The sequence below is a fragment of the Pseudorasbora parva genome, chromosome 22 (assembly GCF_024679245.1).
Source record: "Pseudorasbora parva isolate DD20220531a chromosome 22, ASM2467924v1, whole genome shotgun sequence".
NCBI classification, from domain to species: domain Eukaryota; kingdom Metazoa; phylum Chordata; class Actinopteri; order Cypriniformes; family Gobionidae; genus Pseudorasbora; species Pseudorasbora parva.
Window position 1 is genome coordinate 9,372,134 of NC_090193.1, and position 19,744 is coordinate 9,391,877.

Here is a 19,744-nt window from a genome sequence, read left to right on the forward strand (position 1 = left end):
TCTTTTTCTGTCCTAGACTCTGATAAAGAAGATGGGAGTTACAGTCCTGCTGCCAAAAGAGGAAGAACATCACCATTTACACAATTCCCACCAACTCATTCCGGTAATCCAGAGTTTTACACCTTGGAAATAATTACAGATGTTTGTAGTACATGAAGGGCTTCTTCTGTTAATCCCTTTTCTTTTACACTTTCTTTTCCTGTTCGCAGTTTCTAAGAATAATGTTTTCATGCCATCCAGTTTCTGTCAGTCACCAACCGGAAACTCCGACTCAGAACCTGGTGAGATTTGCAACAATGCTAAAAACTTAAACCAAATCACACATTTTAAGTGAACATGAAATAGCACCCACAGTCTGTTTTGCATTCATAATGTGACATTTCTGAGGGATTTTATCCATTGGGAATTGATCAGATTGAGAAAAGTAGTCTGTAATTGACAGACATGAAAAGGAAAGTTCTTATAGAAATGGACATTTGCATTAAAGGTGCCCTAGAATCGAAAACTGTATTTAGCTTGGAAGAGTTGAATAATAAGAGTTCTGTACATGAAACTAACGTACTATGAGCCTCAAACACCACTTATTCCTCCTTCATTTATAAATCTTGTGCTTGAAAAATACCACTGAAAAATGAGCGAATCCCAACATAACACTGACTGTGATCATAAATATTTACGCCTCCTCAAATTTGCATATAACTAGCCCATGTTCAAAGCCAGGCAGTATTAACGTGGACCTGCACCGAATCAACAGAAGTTTTGCAGGTATTGTGAAGATGACGACAGTGAAAACAGCAGGTCATGGATACGAATGTTATGTTCCAGGCTGTGCTGGAGATGTGAGCACTTTTCATAGCCTTCCCACAGAACAGAACTCAACAGGCACGGTTGATGTTTATCATTCATAATTCAAAATTGTTAGTTTGCTCTAACTAGTCAATTTTGTGAACCAAAATGATGTAAAACCTTCATTGACAACTGTTCATTCCATTACTTAGGCAAGACGAGATGACACAAACATCTTTAAATGATTATTTTGACTATATTAAACATGCAATATCAAAAAAGCACTTTTTGGTTTTGTCAGGGGGAAAAAGAGGAGCGTTCGAGAAGTTCATGCTTGCGGTTGCCAGATTTCAGTAACTTAAATCCCCCAATCAAAGCTTTACTGTTAAAAGATTATGTATTCTAGCCGGTGTTTTACTTAAACGTGCTGCACCTCGCATGACTTCTGGTTCGAGCCGTTAGTTCTGTCATCATGTCTGATCTGGGCCGTGACAGCCTCATATAATACATGCGTCCGGAAACAGAAAAGGTTAGTTCTCTCGTGTCTTCAAGTCATTCGTTCATCAAGTCCCAGCGCCATATAGGCAAGGCTATGCAGTCACCGGAAACAGAAGAAATGAGTTCATCTCTCGAGTCTTCTCGTTCAAGTCGTTCGGGTCTGAATCTGAGTCTCGTTCTTTTGTCACATGACCGCGCCGGTTCAGTGTCTCACAACATTAGTCGTATTATTGACTGCATGTTGTAATTTATTTATTATTATGAAATCATTCAGAAGATATAGCAATAAACTATGCATACCCATTCTGACGAACCCAATGTGTCCAGGAAAATCAATTATTATAGGCCTACTAGCTGAAAAAACAATTTGCGCACTTGTTTGTGAGGAAAGGTTGTGAATGAACTATTTCTGTATCCAACATGGCTGTCACGTCACATGACAAAAGAACGAGACTCGGACCGAAGACTCAAGAGAACTAATTATTTCTGTTTCCGGTACAGACTGCATAGCCTTGCCTATGGGGCTGGTACTTGATGAACGAATGACTCAAACCAGTACTCGAAAGATTAACTAATCAATTCTGTTCCCTGTACAGAACATATGGGATGTTGCGCATGCGCGGTCAACACAAAATGAACGAATTGCTCTCTGAGAAAACCCGTCGTTCTCGAGTCATATTAAAGATTCGTTCAAAATGAACGAATCGTTCATAAACGACACATCACTAGTCTGTGTTCTGTCACGACTCACGAGCCGCTTGTGCTGTTTGCTGAAAAATTGCACTTGAGTGAGATACTGAAATGAGCCAAAATCAGAGCAGAGCTCAACTTTATTATTCATGACCCTTCCAAATAAGACAAAAACAGATAATTTATTCTAGGGACAATTTCTAGGGTTGTAAATGGACCAGTAAAATCATATCTTGACCTTTTTTGCACTTAAATAAGCCACATACCCTATATGTAGAGAACAATGTGTTTCAATATTGTTTTGTTTTAGTATTGGTCAACGCGTTTGATTGGAATATTATTTTTGTATTACTTGGCCCGCCCGATCGGTGGATATAAGCGTGACCCGCACACGCGCGCACAAATATTATTTCACTATTTGAGATTCACAGGCCTCCCTAAGGGCTTTCGTTTTGTTAGCCCGTCTGGAAAACACATAGCCCCGGGTCTACTATTACATATAAAAAAGTTGTTTTACTCACATAAGTGTGTTGCACCATTCCTGTCGGATCCAATATAAAAGGCACAGCTTTGTGTTTTAATCTCAATATGTCTGCAAATCCAGCTCAACCTGACACTTATTTACAAATGATTCCGCAGTGAAATGAAGCGCACAAGCGTATAATGTCTTCCCCATGTGAGGCAGAACTTCTTTAAAAATAAATTAAGTATCATATTCCTAATATTAGGATCCGAAGGAAGCTTATGCAGCGACTGTGTTCTTCCACATCCAGGAATAGTTCAATGTCTTGGCATGTTTATTGCTGCTGGCTAGCATGATCAGAACATTATTATTATTACATTATTATTCTGTAGAGGTAGTGTTTCGTCACACGATGACGTCAAGATGCGCACACAATCGTTTCCTGGGCCTGGTGTCAATAAAATATATTCTTTGACTAACAAGGAATTTTTGAGCTCTGAACCTTACAGGATATCCTTATATTACCTTGTCCTTTTATACATCAAAAGCTCAAGGGAAAGTTGATTTCTCAATTCATCACCCCTTTAAGAAAACAAGCAATGTCAGTTTCAATTTCATTATGACAGATCTATTTTTCTCCTAATTTGTTTCCATCAGAAGAGAAGACTGTGGGATTTCGCCTGAAGCCCCCGACTCTGATCCATGGCCAGGCGCCGAGCACTGGTGAGTCAGTGTTCAAACATCTGCTGTTTTGACCTGTCTGTTGATAGATATGCAGTTGTGGTGCTTTCATAAGATTGTTTATTTACATGATTCCACAGACCGTCACTATTTGAACTTTCAGTACCAGAGATCATCAGAGGGCCTGACAAGCTTGAGGGATGCTGAGTTAAGTGCAATCATTATTTGATTGATTTGTTTCAGGTGTCCCCAGCCCCAAACCCAAAGAAGCCCAACGCAGCATTCTGCGACCTCCAGTGCTTCAGCCCCCTCCGGCCCGGACCCCCCCTCAGAACAGTGAGTACATGATGAATATCAACTCAACTAGATCAGTTGAAGGAGTACTAGAACATATTACAGCTGAAGTCTGTTGTTTCACCAGGCACGAGTAACAGCAGTTCAAACGGAGTGAAAAACCTCTCAGATGGAGGAACAGAATGTGAACATACCTCAGAGATGTCTGCTGCTGGCACACAGAATGATGACGTGTCATTGGTAAGACTCAAACCCATGTCCCAGGCAGCACTGCCATCTATTTAAGGGGATAGTTCAACCAAAGGAAAAGGAAAATTCTGTCATCATTTACTCACCCTCATTTTGTTCCAACCCTGTATGAGTTTCTTTGTTCTGCTGAACACAAAATAAGGTATTTTGAAGAATGTTTGTTACAAAGCAGATAGAACAACCATTTCCTACCATAGTATTTATTTCTCTACTATGGTAGTGAATGGTTGCTCTATCTGCTTTGTTCCAAACATTCTTCAAAATATATTTTTTTGTTGTCAGCAGAACAAAGAAACTCATACAGGTTTGGAACAACATGAGGGTGAGTAAATTATAACAGAATTTTCATTTTTGGGTGAACTATACGTTTAATGTACCTCTATTATGCTCATATAAAGTTTCCTACAGCAGGTTTACATGCATTCAATGTCAAAAACACTTCTCATAATATAATACAATATATATTGCAGCATCACCTAATTTCTCAAAGGAGTCTGTGAACAGTTTGTTCAAAGATTCAGTCTCTAAAAACCCCTCTTCTCCAAGAGCCTAGTCTGCTCTGATTGGTCAGATGGCCCAGTCTGTTGTGGATGACCCAGAGCCATAGAAAAACAGAGTTGCGACATGCTTTGATCTCGATGTAACTTGGTTCACAGAGCTCTCAATAGTTCCAAACAACTCTACGCTGTTTGAATAGGATTAAACAGCAGTTTCACTATGTTTTTACAGCAATTTCTGGGAAATATTAAAGGGATACTCCACCGCTTTTTCATATTAAACTATGTTATTCCCTTAACTAAGGGTGCTTTCACATCTCTAGTTCGGTTCTTTTGGTCCGAACCAAGGGCAAACAATTATGCATTGTTGCATGTGGCAAGGGGGGCGTGGTTCAGCGAGGTCTGCAGCGGGAGAGAGAGCCGCGGGACGAGCGGTAAGTGAGTGGGTTGGAAGCAGATTAATAACACCTGTCTCTCGTTCCAGTAATGAGCGCGGAGAGGGGATAAAACCTAGGTGGAACCGGAGATCCAGGAGAGAGAGAGGGACTGCTGACGCGACACACACACACACTCACGGACATTGAGCTGTGAGACACGTTGACCCGGAAGCGGAACGTTTAACCGGAACCCGGAAGTGACTGAGAGAGATACACACGGGCAATAGCCGTGTGAAGAGACTGAGTTTTGTTATAATAAAGAGAAGCGTCAGCAGTCAAACCGACCCCCTTGTCCTCTTCCTTCCTTACACAAACGAACTTTATCACACTGGTGCCGAAACCCGGGAAGGAAGTAGGACAGCGCCGCCGCCATGACAACGCCCTCCGCCTCGCCATTTGCGGACATCATCACCTCCCTCGCGGTCCTCCACCAAGACCAACATCAGGCAATGCTGGACCTGCGGGCGGACCAGGAGCGCCGCTTCGAGGCGATTGTCCGCGGCCAGCAAGAGGACCGCGAGCGGTTCCGGAGCTGGATGGATCGGGAGGTTCGCGCCGAAGCCGCCGGGCGGGCTAGCGCATCGGTCCACATGCCCCTCCACAAGATGGGGCCAGAGGACGATCCGGAGGCCTTCATAGACCTCTTCCAGAAGACCGCGGAGGCCTCCGGCTGGCCCCGGGCACAGTGGCCGGTGCGCCTCATTCCATTACTAACAGGAGAAGCCCAGGCGGCCGCCCAACATCTGCCGGTAGCGAACCTCCTGAAGTACGAGGATCTAAAAAGGGCCATCCTACAGAGGGTCGGTCGGACCCCGGAGCAACACCGCCAGAGGTTCCGCTCCCTGGAATGGGGCGAGGCCGGCCGACCCTTCGCTATGGCCCAACAGCTCCGGGACTCGTGCCGCAGATGGCTCTTGGCCGGCGGAAGCGACGTGGACCATACCATCGATCTGGTGGTGCTGGAGCAATTCATCACTCGGCTCCCAAGAAAGACCGCCGAGTGGGTCCAGTGCCACCGGCCCACGTCGCTGGAGACGGCCATCCAGCTGGCGGAGGACCACCTGGTGGCGTGCCCGGGGGTCGGCGAGCCCTCACTAACTTCTCACTCTCTCTCTCCCCCCTCTGTCTCTCCCTCTCGCCCTGTCCCTCTCCCCAGGTCCCGTCCTCCAGGCCCTCCTCGCGTTCCCCCCAGAGGTCGGGGTGGGATGGGCCCAGGACCGTCCGGGAGTTCGCGGGCTCCGCCCAGGGGGGCGGGGCCGCTGGGGGCGGGTGGTGATAATGGCTCCGGTTGCACACCCTCCCCGCGCTCATTTTCCAACCCACTCCCCGCCGCAGGGGTGGCGGGTAAGCCTGGGCTGGCCTGCTGGCGGTGCGGTGATCCGGATCATTTTGTGGACCGATGTCCGAGGATGGACATCGGGACAATGATCCGGATCCCGGACGTCCAGCGGACCACCCCCGATCAAGCAGGAGAGTACCAAATTCCTGTAAGTATCAAGGGGGGTACATATCAGGCCTTGGTGGATTCAGGATGTAACCAAACCTCGATCCATCAAAGCCTGATGCAGCCTGGGGCATTGGATACAAGCCGCATGGTTAAGGTGCGGTGTGTGCACGGGGATGTGGTGGAATATCCGGTTGTCCCAGTCACGATACAGTTTAGGGGGAAAAAGCATAGTGTTGAGGTGGCGGTTAGTCCCCACCTCCGGCATCCGCTAATTCTGGGGACGAATTGGCCCGCCTTTTCGGCATTATTGGGGTCGTTATGCGCGGATGCCGCTTGGGAAAACAAGGCTAGGAACGGGGCGGTGCGAGTGCAGGTTGGCGAGACTGATACGGGACCCTTGGGAACAGCTTCAGAGGAACCGAGCGGGGTCGAGAGACTGATTCTCTCGGACCGCGATGACTTCCCTCTGGAGCAGTCTCAAGATGAGACCCTAAAACATGCATTTCAGCAGGTCCGCTCTATCGACGGTCAGTCTCTCCAACCCGCGTTGCCCGTCACGTATCCTTATTTTGCCATAATTAAGGATCGGTTGTATCGAGTGACCCAAGACACTCAGACAAAAGTGGATACAACCCAGTTATTAGTACCAAAGAGCCGCCGGGAAATGCTTTTCCAGGCGGCTCACTCGAACCCGATGGCGGGCCACCTGGGGCAGGCGGCCACACTGAATCGCTTAATGACCCGATTTTTTTGGCCAGGCATTCATGACAATGTGCGCAGGTGGTGCGCGTCTTGCCCTGAATGTCAGTTGGTGAATCCACTGGCCGCCCCAAAAGCGCCATTGCGCCCCCTTCCATTAATGCAGGTCCCCTTCGAGAGAATTGCGATGGACCTCATCGGGCCATTGGAGCGATCCGCACGCGGACATCGTTTTGCGTTAGTCATCGTGGACTACGCAACACGATATCCGGAGGCAGTGGCTCTCCGCAACATCTCCGCGAAGAGTGTTGCGGACGCACTGTTTCGTCTGATCTCCCGAGTGGGGATTCCGAAAGAAATCCTCACTGATCAAGGCACGGCGTTTATGTCACGCACGATGAGCGAACTCTACGGATTATTGGGCATTAAATCCATGCGAACAAGCGTCTATCACCCACAAACGGACGGCTTGGTCGAACGATTTAATCGCACTCTTAAATCCATGATCCGTAAGTTCGTACAGGAAGACGCCAAAAATTGGGATCGGTGGTTAGAACCCCTCTTATTTGCCGTGCGGGAGGTTCCACAAGCCTCCACGGGGTTTTCCCCCTTCGAGCTTCTCTACGGACGACAGCCACGGGGGGTGCTGGACGTCCTACGAGAAACTTGGGAGGAGGGACCTTCTTTGGCCAAAAACGAAATTCAGTACGTCATGGACTTGCGAACAAAACTCCACACCTTGGGGCGGCTATCTAGGGAGAATTTGTTGCAAGCCCAGGACCGCCAGAGCCGGTCATATAACAGGGGTACAAAACTACGCAAATTCACACCGGGAGAGAAAGTGCTCGTTCTACTCCCTACGTCGAGCTCAAAATTAATGTCAAAGTGGCAGGGGCCGTTTGAGGTCGCACGACAGATAGGAGAGCTCGATTATGAAGTGATACGATCCGATAGGAACGGGGCACGTCAAATATACCACCTCAACCTGCTAAAAAAATGGAATGAGGTGGAATCAGTGTTGTTGGCAACGGTGATCGGGGGAGAGGATGATCTCGGGCCAGAGGCGAGCATTAAAGCGCAATCAGTCGCGCTGGCCCCTGGGGGAGATCACCTCTCACCGTTACAACTCGCTGATTTATCAAAATTGCAGGCGGAGTTCGCTGACGTGTTCTCGCCCCTACCGGGACGTACCGACTTGATTCAGCACCATATCGAGACCGAGCCGGGCGTGGTAGTTCGCAGCCGGCCGTATCGCTTGCCTGAACATAAGAAAAAAGTAGTTCAGGAAGAATTAGGCGCAATGCTCGACATGGGAGTAATCGAGGAGTCCAACAGTGACTGGGCGAGCCCGATAGTTTTGGTCCCCAAAACAGACGGCTCGGTCAGGTTCTGTGTGGACTACCGCAAGGTGAACGCTGTGTCGAAATTCGACGCGTATCCAATGCCGCGGGTTGACGAGTTGCTTGATCGGTTAGGCACGGCTCGATTTTATTCGACACTGGACTTAACAAAGGGCTATTGGCAGATCCCCTTGTCTCCATTGTCCAAAGAAAAGACAGCTTTCACCACGCCGTTTGGATTACACCAATTTGTCACGCTTCCTTTCGGCTTGTTCGGAGCGCCCGCAACCTTCCAGCGACTCATGGATAGGATTTTGCGCCCCCATGCTGCGTATGCTGCTGCGTACCTGGATGACATAGTGATTTATAGTCACGATTGGCAGCGGCATATGCAGCATGTGAGGGCGGTCCTGAGGTCGCTGAGGGGAGCGGGGCTCACGGCCAACCCAAAGAAGTGTGCGATTGGGCGGGTGGAAGTAAGGTATCTGGGCTTCCACTTGGGTCATGGTCAGGTGCGTCCCCAAATTGATAAGACTGCCGCAATTGCAACCTGTCCGAGGCCCAAGACCAAAAAGGAGGTAAGACAGTTTTTGGGGCTGGCGGGATATTATAGACGGTTTATACCAAATTATTCGGACCTCACCAGCCCTTTGACTGATCTTACTAGAAAGGGGCTACCAGATACGGTCCAGTGGACGGAGCCGTGTCAACAGGCTTTTACCCAAGTGAAGGCTGCTCTATGTGGCGGGCCGCTTTTACACTCCCCTGACTTTTCTCTCCCTTTCTTGTTGCAGACTGACGCGTCGGACAGGGGGCTGGGCGCAGTCCTGGCCCAGGAGGTGGAGGGGGGAGAGCGGCCGGTGCTGTACATTAGCCGTAAGCTCTCCAAGAGGGAAGCTAAGTACAGCACCATAGAGAAGGAGTGTTTGGCCATCAGATGGGCCGTTCTCACTCTCCGCTATTACCTCCTGGGGCGGGAGTTCACCCTCTGTTCGGACCACGCTCCTCTCCAATGGCTCCACCGCATGAAGGATACCAACGCGCGGATCACCCGTTGGTATCTAGCTCTTCAGCCGTTTAAATTCAAGGTGGTCCACAGGCCGGGTGCTCAGATGGCTGTGGCCGATTTCCTCTCCAGAAATGGGGGGGGGGGGGCTGCAGGCCGGACGGCTCCCCGGCCTGAGTCGGGCGGTGGGGGTATGTGGCAAGGGGGGCGTGGTTCAGCGAGGTCTGCAGCGGGAGAGAGAGCCGCGGGACGAGCGGTAAGTGAGTGGGTTGGAAGCAGATTAATAACACCTGTCTCTCGTTCCAGTAATGAGCGCGGAGAGGGGATAAAACCTAGGTGGAACCGGAGATCCAGGAGAGAGAGAGGGACTGCTGACGCGACACACACACACACTCACGGACATTGAGTTGTGAGACACGTTGACCCGGAAGCGGAACGTTTAACTGGAACCCGGAAGTGACTGAGAGAGATACACACGGGCAATAGCCGTGTGAAGAGACTGAGTTTTGTTATAATAAAGAGAAGCGTCAGCAGTCAAACCGACCCCCTTGTCCTCTTCCTTCCTTACACAAACGAACTTTATCACATTGCATTTTTCAGCTTTTTTGGGTTCCTTTTCACACCACACTGATTGCTTTGGTCCGAACCAGTTGAAACGAACCAAAACGCAGGCACGTGACAACATCCACATCACTCATTGGCCATGGCGTATTTCCTAAACTGCTTTTTGATTGGTCAGAATTTACGTGTGGGAAAATTCTAACAAGAGGAAAAGCCAGTAAACTAACACTATAGCCTACAGCCATTCGCACGGGACTAGTATTATCTAGGGACCTCTGGTGATTTGTAATAATTGCAGAATGTCTGTGATCTTAATCCCGTGCGAATCGGCCATGTCTGTAATTTGTAAAGTAAAAATTCCCCCGCAAATGACCTACCATATTTCGCCGAACACCGAGGTCCTGTGATAATAGTAGTCAAGATCATCAGTAGTAGCAAGCTTTTTTTCTTCCTGTGAGCATTTCTATATCTTTCACGACGAATAAAGTCTGCATTCATAATGCGCACCGTTATGAATTCACGTGCAGCCGCGCCCACACGGATAATGCTTTCACTTTAGAATGATTATCAATTTGGGAGTAAACTGATTGAATGGTGTGTTAATTATATTAACATCAATACTGTTCTTAATGAAAAACAGAACAGAACAGTACAGTACAATGACAAGCTTGTTTAAATATGCGCTTTTACATTTAGTTTTGAAACTGAATCTTCTGCCGTATATTGTCAGCTTCTCACTCGTGATAAATGAAATCTGACTCCTGCCGCTGGTCTGAGCTCAGTTCATAGCATCTGTTCGCTAACTGAATGAAATTGTTTATTTATTAGACTACTGTAAAATAATCAAAACGATATCGATGCCTGTGTATGATTTCATACAGATATATAACGAAGTCTTGAATAGTGCTTATGAAGACAACTGCGCGGGCTGGTTTTGTCCCTGGCCATAATCTACTACAGTGTGTTTATTTACCACAGTATGCAAACAATACCTTTATATAATGAAGTGCGGCTGCGACTTGAAAACAACGTTCTAATGCACTGCAAATTGCGAGCACGCATCGCTCGTCACTTCAAGCGGAGACGTGCATTAATTATTCTCAACATGCTCATCTTCTGAAAATATTGCCAATGATCTATCAGGTAATAATGTCATGCACATAATTTCAGCGCAGCTTACTACGGCAGCTGGTTTAGTCCAAAAATGATCAGTGCTTTTGCATTAAGTTCTGTTCGAGGTCGGATCACGTTCTCACCACAAACGAACTGCTCCAGCATTCACTTCTTCAAAGGAGGTCTCGGTACGCTGGTTTGGTCCGCTTTTGGTGTGCGCCCGAGTGCGATTGCTGCTTTCGCACCTGACCAAATGATCCACACTAAAGAGGGAAATAAACTCTAGTACCATTCAACCAAACTAAATGAGGCAGGTATGAAAGCCCCCTAAGACGAGTTGATACATACCTCCCTCGTCTCAGTGACACACGGTGACATTTTGATAGAACTTAGACCACTTAGTCCAGTTCATTTATTAGGTACCAAACAGAGATCAAGTTAGAAGTGACTAAACACCTCAACGTTTTCTCTATTTAAATACAGTTACATGAATAGTTGAACAACCAAGTATGGTGACACAAATACAATTTTTCTAAGCGGGTTAAAAAGGATGACTATAATGTATGGCGGGATAGCACTTTGGAGAGTACTTCGAGAGATTTTTCAGGTGTGACTTTTTACTGCGTCGAGTCGAAGTACTCTCAAAAGTGCTATACCTTGGTCATTCTTTTAGGAGACAATAACTTTATTTATCATGCACTTTAGTTTTTAGTTTTTTTGCAGACATTTTCACAAAGAACCATATGACATATTATATGAAAGGTAATATTCGAAAAAGCATAATAGGGGCACTTTAAAATAATTTATTTAATAAATGAATGGCAGTATAATGTTTGAGTGTCTAAATACTTTTTGTATTTATTTTAAACAGTATATTATAATTTTTTTAAATAATTTTAATTGTATCAAAACTTCCTTTTGTGAAATGTTTTGCTTAAAAAGTGTATTTGTGCTATATTTCTTAAATCATATCCCATTTTATTTGATATTGTGTTATATAAAGAAAAAAATCTTATTTTGAAGTGAGGCTTAAGTGTCCACATATTTTAGGGGACACTGAAATGTTTAAACGTGTTTTTTCGTATTGTACAGTGTAAGCATGTTTGAACACAGCATGGGCTGCGGTTCAAAGCCAGACAAGTTTAGTTTTAGTTTACATGGCTGTGGTTTCCAGAAAATAGTTCTGAACATCTTCGTTATTGTTGGCTGACCCTGTGTGTGTAACGTGTGAATACAGCAAAAGGAACAGAATATGTGTTCTCGCCACACTTTTAAACTTAAATGACAGTTTGTTCTTTCTTTTAAGGTATTGAACAACAGTACATTTGGGGAAAAAACAGATGATAAACCTGAACCTGGTGCCCCAGTTGAGGCCAGTTTTGTGTTTGGACAGAATATGAGGGACAGAGCAAAGGTTTGTCTGATGTTCTCTGTGTGATTTTTGCCTTATTCTTATCAGGGCTGGGTGATATATTGAATATTAACCACACAGCATTGCTGTCGATATGAAAATTAAGCAACATTTTGAATATTACAATGGTTTGTTTAGCTTTTTATCTATTTAGTTTATCTATCCTTCCTTGAATTGAGTATGGAAGCATTTAGACGTATGTTTTAATAGTAGCTCTTTTTTAAACTTTTTTAAAAAATCTATTAATTTATAAATTCATAAATTAATGATTCAAAACTCTGCTTCTGAGTTTTGTTTGCACTATCGGTCAATAGTTTTTTACAGAAGCCACCACATAATATGATTTAGGATTTAGTGAAATTCATTCAGACGTTTAAAGAAATGAATACTTTTATTCAGCAACGATGCATTCAATTGAAATTAAAAATTATTTAATTTAAAATATGTTTCATCAAAGAATCCTGAAAAAAATGGTTACTTTTTGCTTATAACAGCATAATTGTTTTAACATTAATAATAAATGTTTTTGATCAGCATATTTAGAATGATCACATGACACTGAAGACTACAGTAATGTCACTGAAAATTCAGCTTTTCTTTCACAAGATTACATTATATTTTAAAATAGATTAAAACAGAAAGTGGTTATTTTAAATTGTAGTGATCTTCATAATAGCTCTAGTTTACTGTATTTTTCATCAAATAAATGCAGCCTTGGGGAACATAAGAGACTGCTTTCAGAACATTAGAAAATCTTACCAACCACAAACTATTGAATGGTTGTGTATGTTGATTTTATTAATGTTTTTATTTTATTTTATTTTATTTTTTATATTTTTATATTGTCGTACATACATTATTTTTTTTAAAACAAATAACAGGTTTTTTTTTTCTTTCTTTGAAAACTATCACCCAGTCCTAATTCACAGTAAATATCTACAAATCTGAATTTTTAGGTGCTTACTATGTTATGTGGGTATTTAGAAGTACAACATATGTTTCTTTTTTGAGTTTGATGTTTTGTTTTATTAAAAGGGCAAAATTGCATTTGCTGCAGGTGGGTAACAGCTGGGACTCGTCTCAGAATGCTGATTGTCTTCTGGCAGAAAACTCTGAAGAAACAAATTACTTCTTGCAGTGCACGACTTCTAGGTATTGCAGTTCAAATGTTCATGTTCATTTTAAAGACATTTTACAGCTCTTCTCAGGCAGAAACTTGTAACTTTTCTTGGCATCACTATCTCTTTTTTTTTTTTTAGCGCACAACCTGACAATAGCAATGCCAACAGTGTGAAGTTTGTCTTTGGGCAGAACATGTTGGATCGTGTCTTGGTAAAGCGATAAATTCCTTTCTGTTTGTCATAATTTTACACACTCGAGTTATCATACATCACAGTTCCTGATCATTCAATCCCACCCGTACTGCATGCTTCCAGGCGCTGCCGAAATTCAACACAGAACTACCAGGGGGCAGCAGAGAGTTTCAGTCTGAGATGGGCCTGTTCAGCCAGCTTTCCTCCTCACAAGATCAAACCGTGGAGAAGAGTATGTGTTCCAGACCCAATCACAAGCCTGAGCTGACAAAAATCATGTTGAGTTTTGAGACTAATGCCATTATCCTAAGTGCAAAACAGTTTTTCTATCCACACTGAAAGCAAAATGCTGTGTGAAGTGACAGTAATTTCATTTTTATTACACCGTGAGATTTTCAGGTGTTTATAACAAAAGCAACTGTAGATGCATAATACATTTTATTAAATGTGATAACCATACGCAACTATTTCATATTTAATTTATAAATAACGTTTATTGCTGCTCACTTTCTTTTTGTGCATGTTATTTATTTAAAAATCGACTGACTAGTCATTTAATGGGATCATGACATCAAATTTGCCTTGTCTTTTTAACATATTAGGTCTTTGTACCATCAAAATGCCCTATTTTGCCTTTCATCCCTTAAAGTCTCCCTGTTATTATTAATTGTATCCTTTAAAACTTATCTTTGATCACCAAAATTGCATATTTAAATGGTTTTCCTTGTGAAATTTCCTGTTGCTAAATACCCAATTTTCATATCAACACGAAAATATACCAGCATAACCTGGCCTCTCTTGAGACACCCCTGCTTTGCAGCATAGTTAATAATATTAACACGTTGAGATGATTGGTTTCACGGTAGTTTGTGACGTAAGGAACACAGGCAATTTCAAATTTTTACTTCAGTTTTAAGGAGAAAATACTTGACAATGGTGTTGACTTATGATTTTGCCCATAGCTTGTCTTAAAACATATTAAAAACATCACAGACATATAAACAATATTTAAAAACTTAATTTTCACCACATGGGGTCTTTAAAACGTCTTCATAAACAACGCATTTATTTAATCAAGCTCCAAAAACGTCTGATTTAATGTTATAGGATCCCTGATGGAAAATCCCCAAAGGAAAATACATTTGCGTTCTACTGCCTCCAGAGCAAGACATCAGCGAACAGTTATACATCATTGCACCGTATTTTCCACCTACTGGTCATTCAGCCAATTAATGGCTGACATTTGCCTACTCTGGATGTGAGCGTTATGTTAAAATCAAACAGAACCCATTCTAATCACTGACGCGATATACCTCGCTATAGTATACAGGTGCGTGTTTAGTTTCTGACGTACTCCACGAACTTAAGCCTGTAAAAAAGGTGCTTTGACGTGTCCAGTTTAAACAGCTTGTTTGCATCTCTGTACAAAATTCAAAAATATCCCAGCATCGGACACAAGTAGATCATTTATTTTAATAGTGTCCTGAGTTGCACCAGAATATTCTGGTGCAACCCAGGACACCATTAAAATAAATGATCTACTTGTGTCCGATGCTGGGATATTTTTGAATATATATATATATTGCAAATAAACTTTTGTTGAATGACAAAACAGCCTGTTTTATTAGATCTAACAGCAGTTACATTACAAAGTCATAAGTAAATGATTTCATGATGCTTTGTCTTAAATAAATTATGGTTTTATATGGATAATGTTTTCAGAACACTTAATCATTCACAATAGCGATTAGGCATTGATACTGTTTCCCATGAGGTAACGTTATCCAATTATAACAGCGTTTTTTTATTGACAAGCCTTAAAGGAACCCCTTAAAACGCATAATTTCAGACATTGTCAGAATGAAGGTTGAAAATAAGTTTTTTTTTGTGGCAAAAAAACTTACATTAGTGAACATCAATTTTAAATTAGTAAAGAAAATCTTTGTCATGACCCCTTTAACAGGATTTTTACAGATTTTTTCCCAACAGACTGGTCCTTGAGCCATCTAAATAAAGGTTTTTTTTTCTTCTCACTTTTTAAAAAAGAGCAAAACAAATGAACAAATATGGTAGGACATAAAAAAATATATAGTGTAAAACACAAAGAAACTGGTCACCCGTCTGTATGTGTGTAGCTGGGGTGGCTGAGCTTGAGAAAACACATATAGGAGAAAATGTAAACACAAACTAGTTGATGTATCGTTTCTCACATACATCTTTTTTTTTTTAAACCCCCAAAAAATATTCAGGATAATTTCCAATTTACTCATCAATTATGATGAGTGTTTATTGTAATGTGAAGTGAACAATAATTGTTTAAATGTTTGAATTGTGTTTGTCATTACATATTTACATTATTTATCCAATGAGACTTACAATTTTTTACAAGAGCTAACACATTTCTTGATGAATAAATATTTAAAACAATCATTGCCGTCAAGTATCTAATGTCAAGAAGTTTTGTAAGTTACAAAACTACACTGCCACTCTAAAGTTTGGGGTTGGTAGGATTTCATGTTTTTGCTCACTTATTGTATCTTATCTAAGTATCTTATGCTGGATTTATTTGATAAAAATACAGTAAACCCCATAATATTATTTAAAAAAATACTGTTTAAAATAATTGTTTTCTATTTGAATACAGTTAAAATGTAATTTATTTCTGTGATCAAATCTGAATTTTCAGCATCATTACTTAAGTCACATCAGATCCTTCAGAAGTTATTCTAATATGCTGATTGGCTGCTCAGTAAATATTTCTTGTGCTGCTTCATATTTTTGAAATACTGTAATACTTTTTTCAGGATTTTTTGATGAACATAAAGTTTAAAAGAACAGCATTTATTTTAAAATACATATATTTAGTGATTTTTTTTCCCAGTGTGATTTTAATCAATTGATTGCTGCCGGATAAAAATATTTCTTTCCGACCCCTAAAAAAACGTAATGACTGAATAATTTTTTAATGGTATTCTAAGTTATATTTTCTACCATTTTCTTGCACCACAGTTTAGCAACCACTGTACTAAGTCATTCAAATGAATTGATATGATTCTATAATGTACTATAGGTGACAGCATGAAAGAGTCTCTGGAGGAGTCGGCGGCGCGACATGAAGCACACAAACCCCAGAAGTGTTTATTGGAGCGGGTGGAGGTCAGGACAGGAGAGGAGTCTGAGAGCAACGTGCTGCAGGTGAGAGCAGATCTCGCCTCTGATCGATACAGACCATCTTGATAAAAGCCCATGAGAAGATGATGCTGCACTGTCCTGTGTTTTCAGATGCAGTGTAAGCTGTTTGTGTTTGAGATGACGTCTCAGTCGTGGGTGGAGAGAGGATGTGGAGTGCTCAGGCTTAATGACATGGCATCAGCGGATGATGGCACTTTACAATCCAGACTGGGTAATGATGTTGTAAAAGGCCTTGCCCGAATCACCTTCACACTTTAGATTTTACTGTGAATTTGCTGGAGTTTTGATAGTGCCTTTGACTGACATTTAAAGGAATAATTTACCTGAAAATGAAAGATTTGCCATCAATTACTCATGTTGTTTGATATATTTTTTAAAGCAGTCTCTTATGCTCACAAAGGCTGCATTCATTTGATCAACAATAACAGCGGAATCAGTAATATTGTGAAATATTATTAGAATTTAAAATAACTAAAATTACAAAATTTAAGTTATTCATGTAATGCAAAGCTGAGTTTTCAGCATCATTACTCCAGTCTTCAGTGTCATTGAAGAAAATCATTTAAATATGTTGATTTGGTCCTCAAGAAATCAATGTTGAAAACAGATGTGCTGCTTAAATCTGTTGTGGAATTGGTGATACATTTTTCCATTTCAGAATTCTTTGACAAATATAAATGTTGATTACATTTAAAAAAATATTTACAGACTTTAAATATTGAACTATTATTTTAAAATGATTTAAAGTGAGCAGATGAGAAAACAGCTGATGCTCCCTTTACTCAATATTTATGCGAAATACATTAATAATATATTAAAGGGTTAGTTCACCCAAAAATTGATGTCATTAATGACTCACCCTAATGTCGTTCCACACCCGTAAGACCTCTATTCATATTCAGAACACAATTTAAGACATTTTATATTTTATTCCCAGAGCATATGCAATCTATACACACTGTACTGTCCATGTCCAGAAAGCTAATAAAAACATCATCAAAGTAGTCCATATGAGACATCAGTTGGTGTCATGACACGCGATCCAAACTGCTGAAATCACGGCATTGGCGATCGGAATCATTCATCGAGACCCTGATTTATGGCCGTTTGAATCTTTATTTGAGGTTTGAAAACAAACGCGGAAGAGAAGACAATGCTAAATAAAAACGTAGTTTTTGTTATTTTTCGGACCAAAATGTCTTTGATGGTTTAAGAGATTCTAATTAACCAACTGATGTCTCATATGGGCTACTTTGATGATGTTTTTATTCCCTTTCTGGACATGGACAGTACAGTGTGCATAGACTGCATATGCTCTGGGACTAAAATATAAAATATCTTAAAACTGTGTTCTGAAGGTGAACTTCAGAACCGTCTTACGGGTGAGGAACGACATTAGGGTGAGTCATTAATGACATCAATTTCATTTTCGGGTGAACTAGCTCTTTAATAAAAGGCAAATGTTCATTACAGACAAAGCTGTATGCAGATTTTGGAACTGACACAAGGGGGGGCTAATACTTCTGTTTTATAAGCCATGGGTGCTAAAGTCAGTGGCTGATGCCAGTAGTCTCAAAATGGTCCTTTAAATTGTCTTTCCTATATACTGACCTTTTAGTTGACAAAAATTTGCAACACATTCTCATAAAACATGTACGTCAGACACAAGTTTTAAAAGGAGCATAGATGTAATTCATTCACTGAGCGTGCGGGACTTGTCGTCTCTAGATTAATCCTGGTGTTTGTTTGTGGCTTGCAGTCATGCGGACTCAAGGGAGCCTTCGAGTGATCCTCAACACTAAGCTTTGGCCTCAGATGCAAGTGGATAAAGCCAGTGAGAAGAGTCTCAGAATAACAGCAATGGACACAGAGGAGCAGGGCGTCAAAGTCTTCCTTATATCTGTGAGAATGGTTATAGTCGTAATGAGGTAAAGAACAGTGAATGTTCTGTTGTTGGTCTCATCTGACTCCATCTCATCTCTCAGTCCAGCTCTAAGGACGCTGCCCAGCTCTTTGCAGCCCTGCATCATCGTATCCTGGCACTGCGGAGCATTGGTGGGCAGGAGTCTGACTGTCAGCCAGCTCTCCCCGGCGGAGAGGTCATCCGCTTCAGTGATGATGACGAGTCCCGCACTCCCCCCAAAGCGGCTACGCCTGATCCAGGTAATCTTTCATGTCAAATTCTATGAGATGTTTACTCAACACTAGTAAGGTGCAGAACATGCCGTGTATTGCAAAAAGTATTGGGACACCCCTCCAAATCACTGAATTGCAGGCGTTCCAATCGCTTCCATGGCCACAGGCGTATAAAATCAAGCACCTAGGCTTGCAGACACTTCTGCAAACATTTGTGACAGAATGGGTCGCTCTCAGGAGCTTAGTAAATTCAAGTGCGGTACCGTGATAGGTTGCCGCCTATGCAATAATACATTTTTGAAATGTCCTCACTACTAAATATTCCACAGTCAAGTGTATACTGGTATTATAACAAAGTGGAAGCAATTGGGAACAACTCAGCCCCAGAAGTGGTAGGCCATGTAAAATCACAGAGCGGGGTCAGTACAATCGCCAACTTTCTGCAAATCAATAGCTACAGCAAGTTATTAGCTACAGACCTCCAAACTTCGTGTGGCCTTCAGATTAGCTCAAGAACAGTGCGTAGAGAACTTCAAGAAATGGGTTTCCATATCTGAGCTGCTACATCCAAACCTTACATCGTCAAGTGCAATGCAAAGCGTCAGATGCAGTGGTGTAGAGCACTCCAGTGCATGGGAGACGTGTTCTCTGGAGTGACGAATCACACTTCTCTGTCTGGCAATCTAATTGGACGGGTCTGGGTTTGGTGGTTTCCAGGAGAAAGATACTTGTCTGACTGCATTGCGCCAGGTGTAAAGTTTGTTGGAGGGGGGATTTTGGTGTCGGGTTGTTTTTCAGGGGTTTGGCTTGGCCTCTTAGTTCCAGTGAAAGGAACACTTAATGCTTCTGCATACCAAGACATGTTTGGACAATTTCATACTCCCAACTTAGTGGGAACAGTTTGGGGATGGCCCTTCCCTATTCCAAAATG

General features: G+C 42.4%; 1 protein-coding gene across 1 annotated transcript in view; it reads left to right on the plus strand.

The window, feature by feature from the left end:
• ranbp3a (RAN binding protein 3a) overlaps nt 1–19,744 on the plus strand; it is a 28,341-nt gene that overhangs the window by 4,615 nt on the left and 3,982 nt on the right. Inside the window, exons 5-17 of the mRNA XM_067430768.1 lie at nt 17–103; nt 210–281; nt 3,095–3,160; nt 3,362–3,454; nt 3,540–3,652; nt 12,068–12,175; nt 13,230–13,324; nt 13,432–13,504; nt 13,609–13,717; nt 16,556–16,680; nt 16,768–16,888; nt 18,437–18,579; nt 18,663–18,840. Of these exons, the coding sequence (XP_067286869.1) occupies nt 17–103; nt 210–281; nt 3,095–3,160; nt 3,362–3,454; nt 3,540–3,652; nt 12,068–12,175; nt 13,230–13,324; nt 13,432–13,504; nt 13,609–13,717; nt 16,556–16,680; nt 16,768–16,888; nt 18,437–18,579; nt 18,663–18,840 (1,383 nt within the window). The remainder of the gene's footprint in view (nt 1–16; nt 104–209; nt 282–3,094; nt 3,161–3,361; nt 3,455–3,539; nt 3,653–12,067; nt 12,176–13,229; nt 13,325–13,431; nt 13,505–13,608; nt 13,718–16,555; nt 16,681–16,767; nt 16,889–18,436; nt 18,580–18,662; nt 18,841–19,744) is intronic.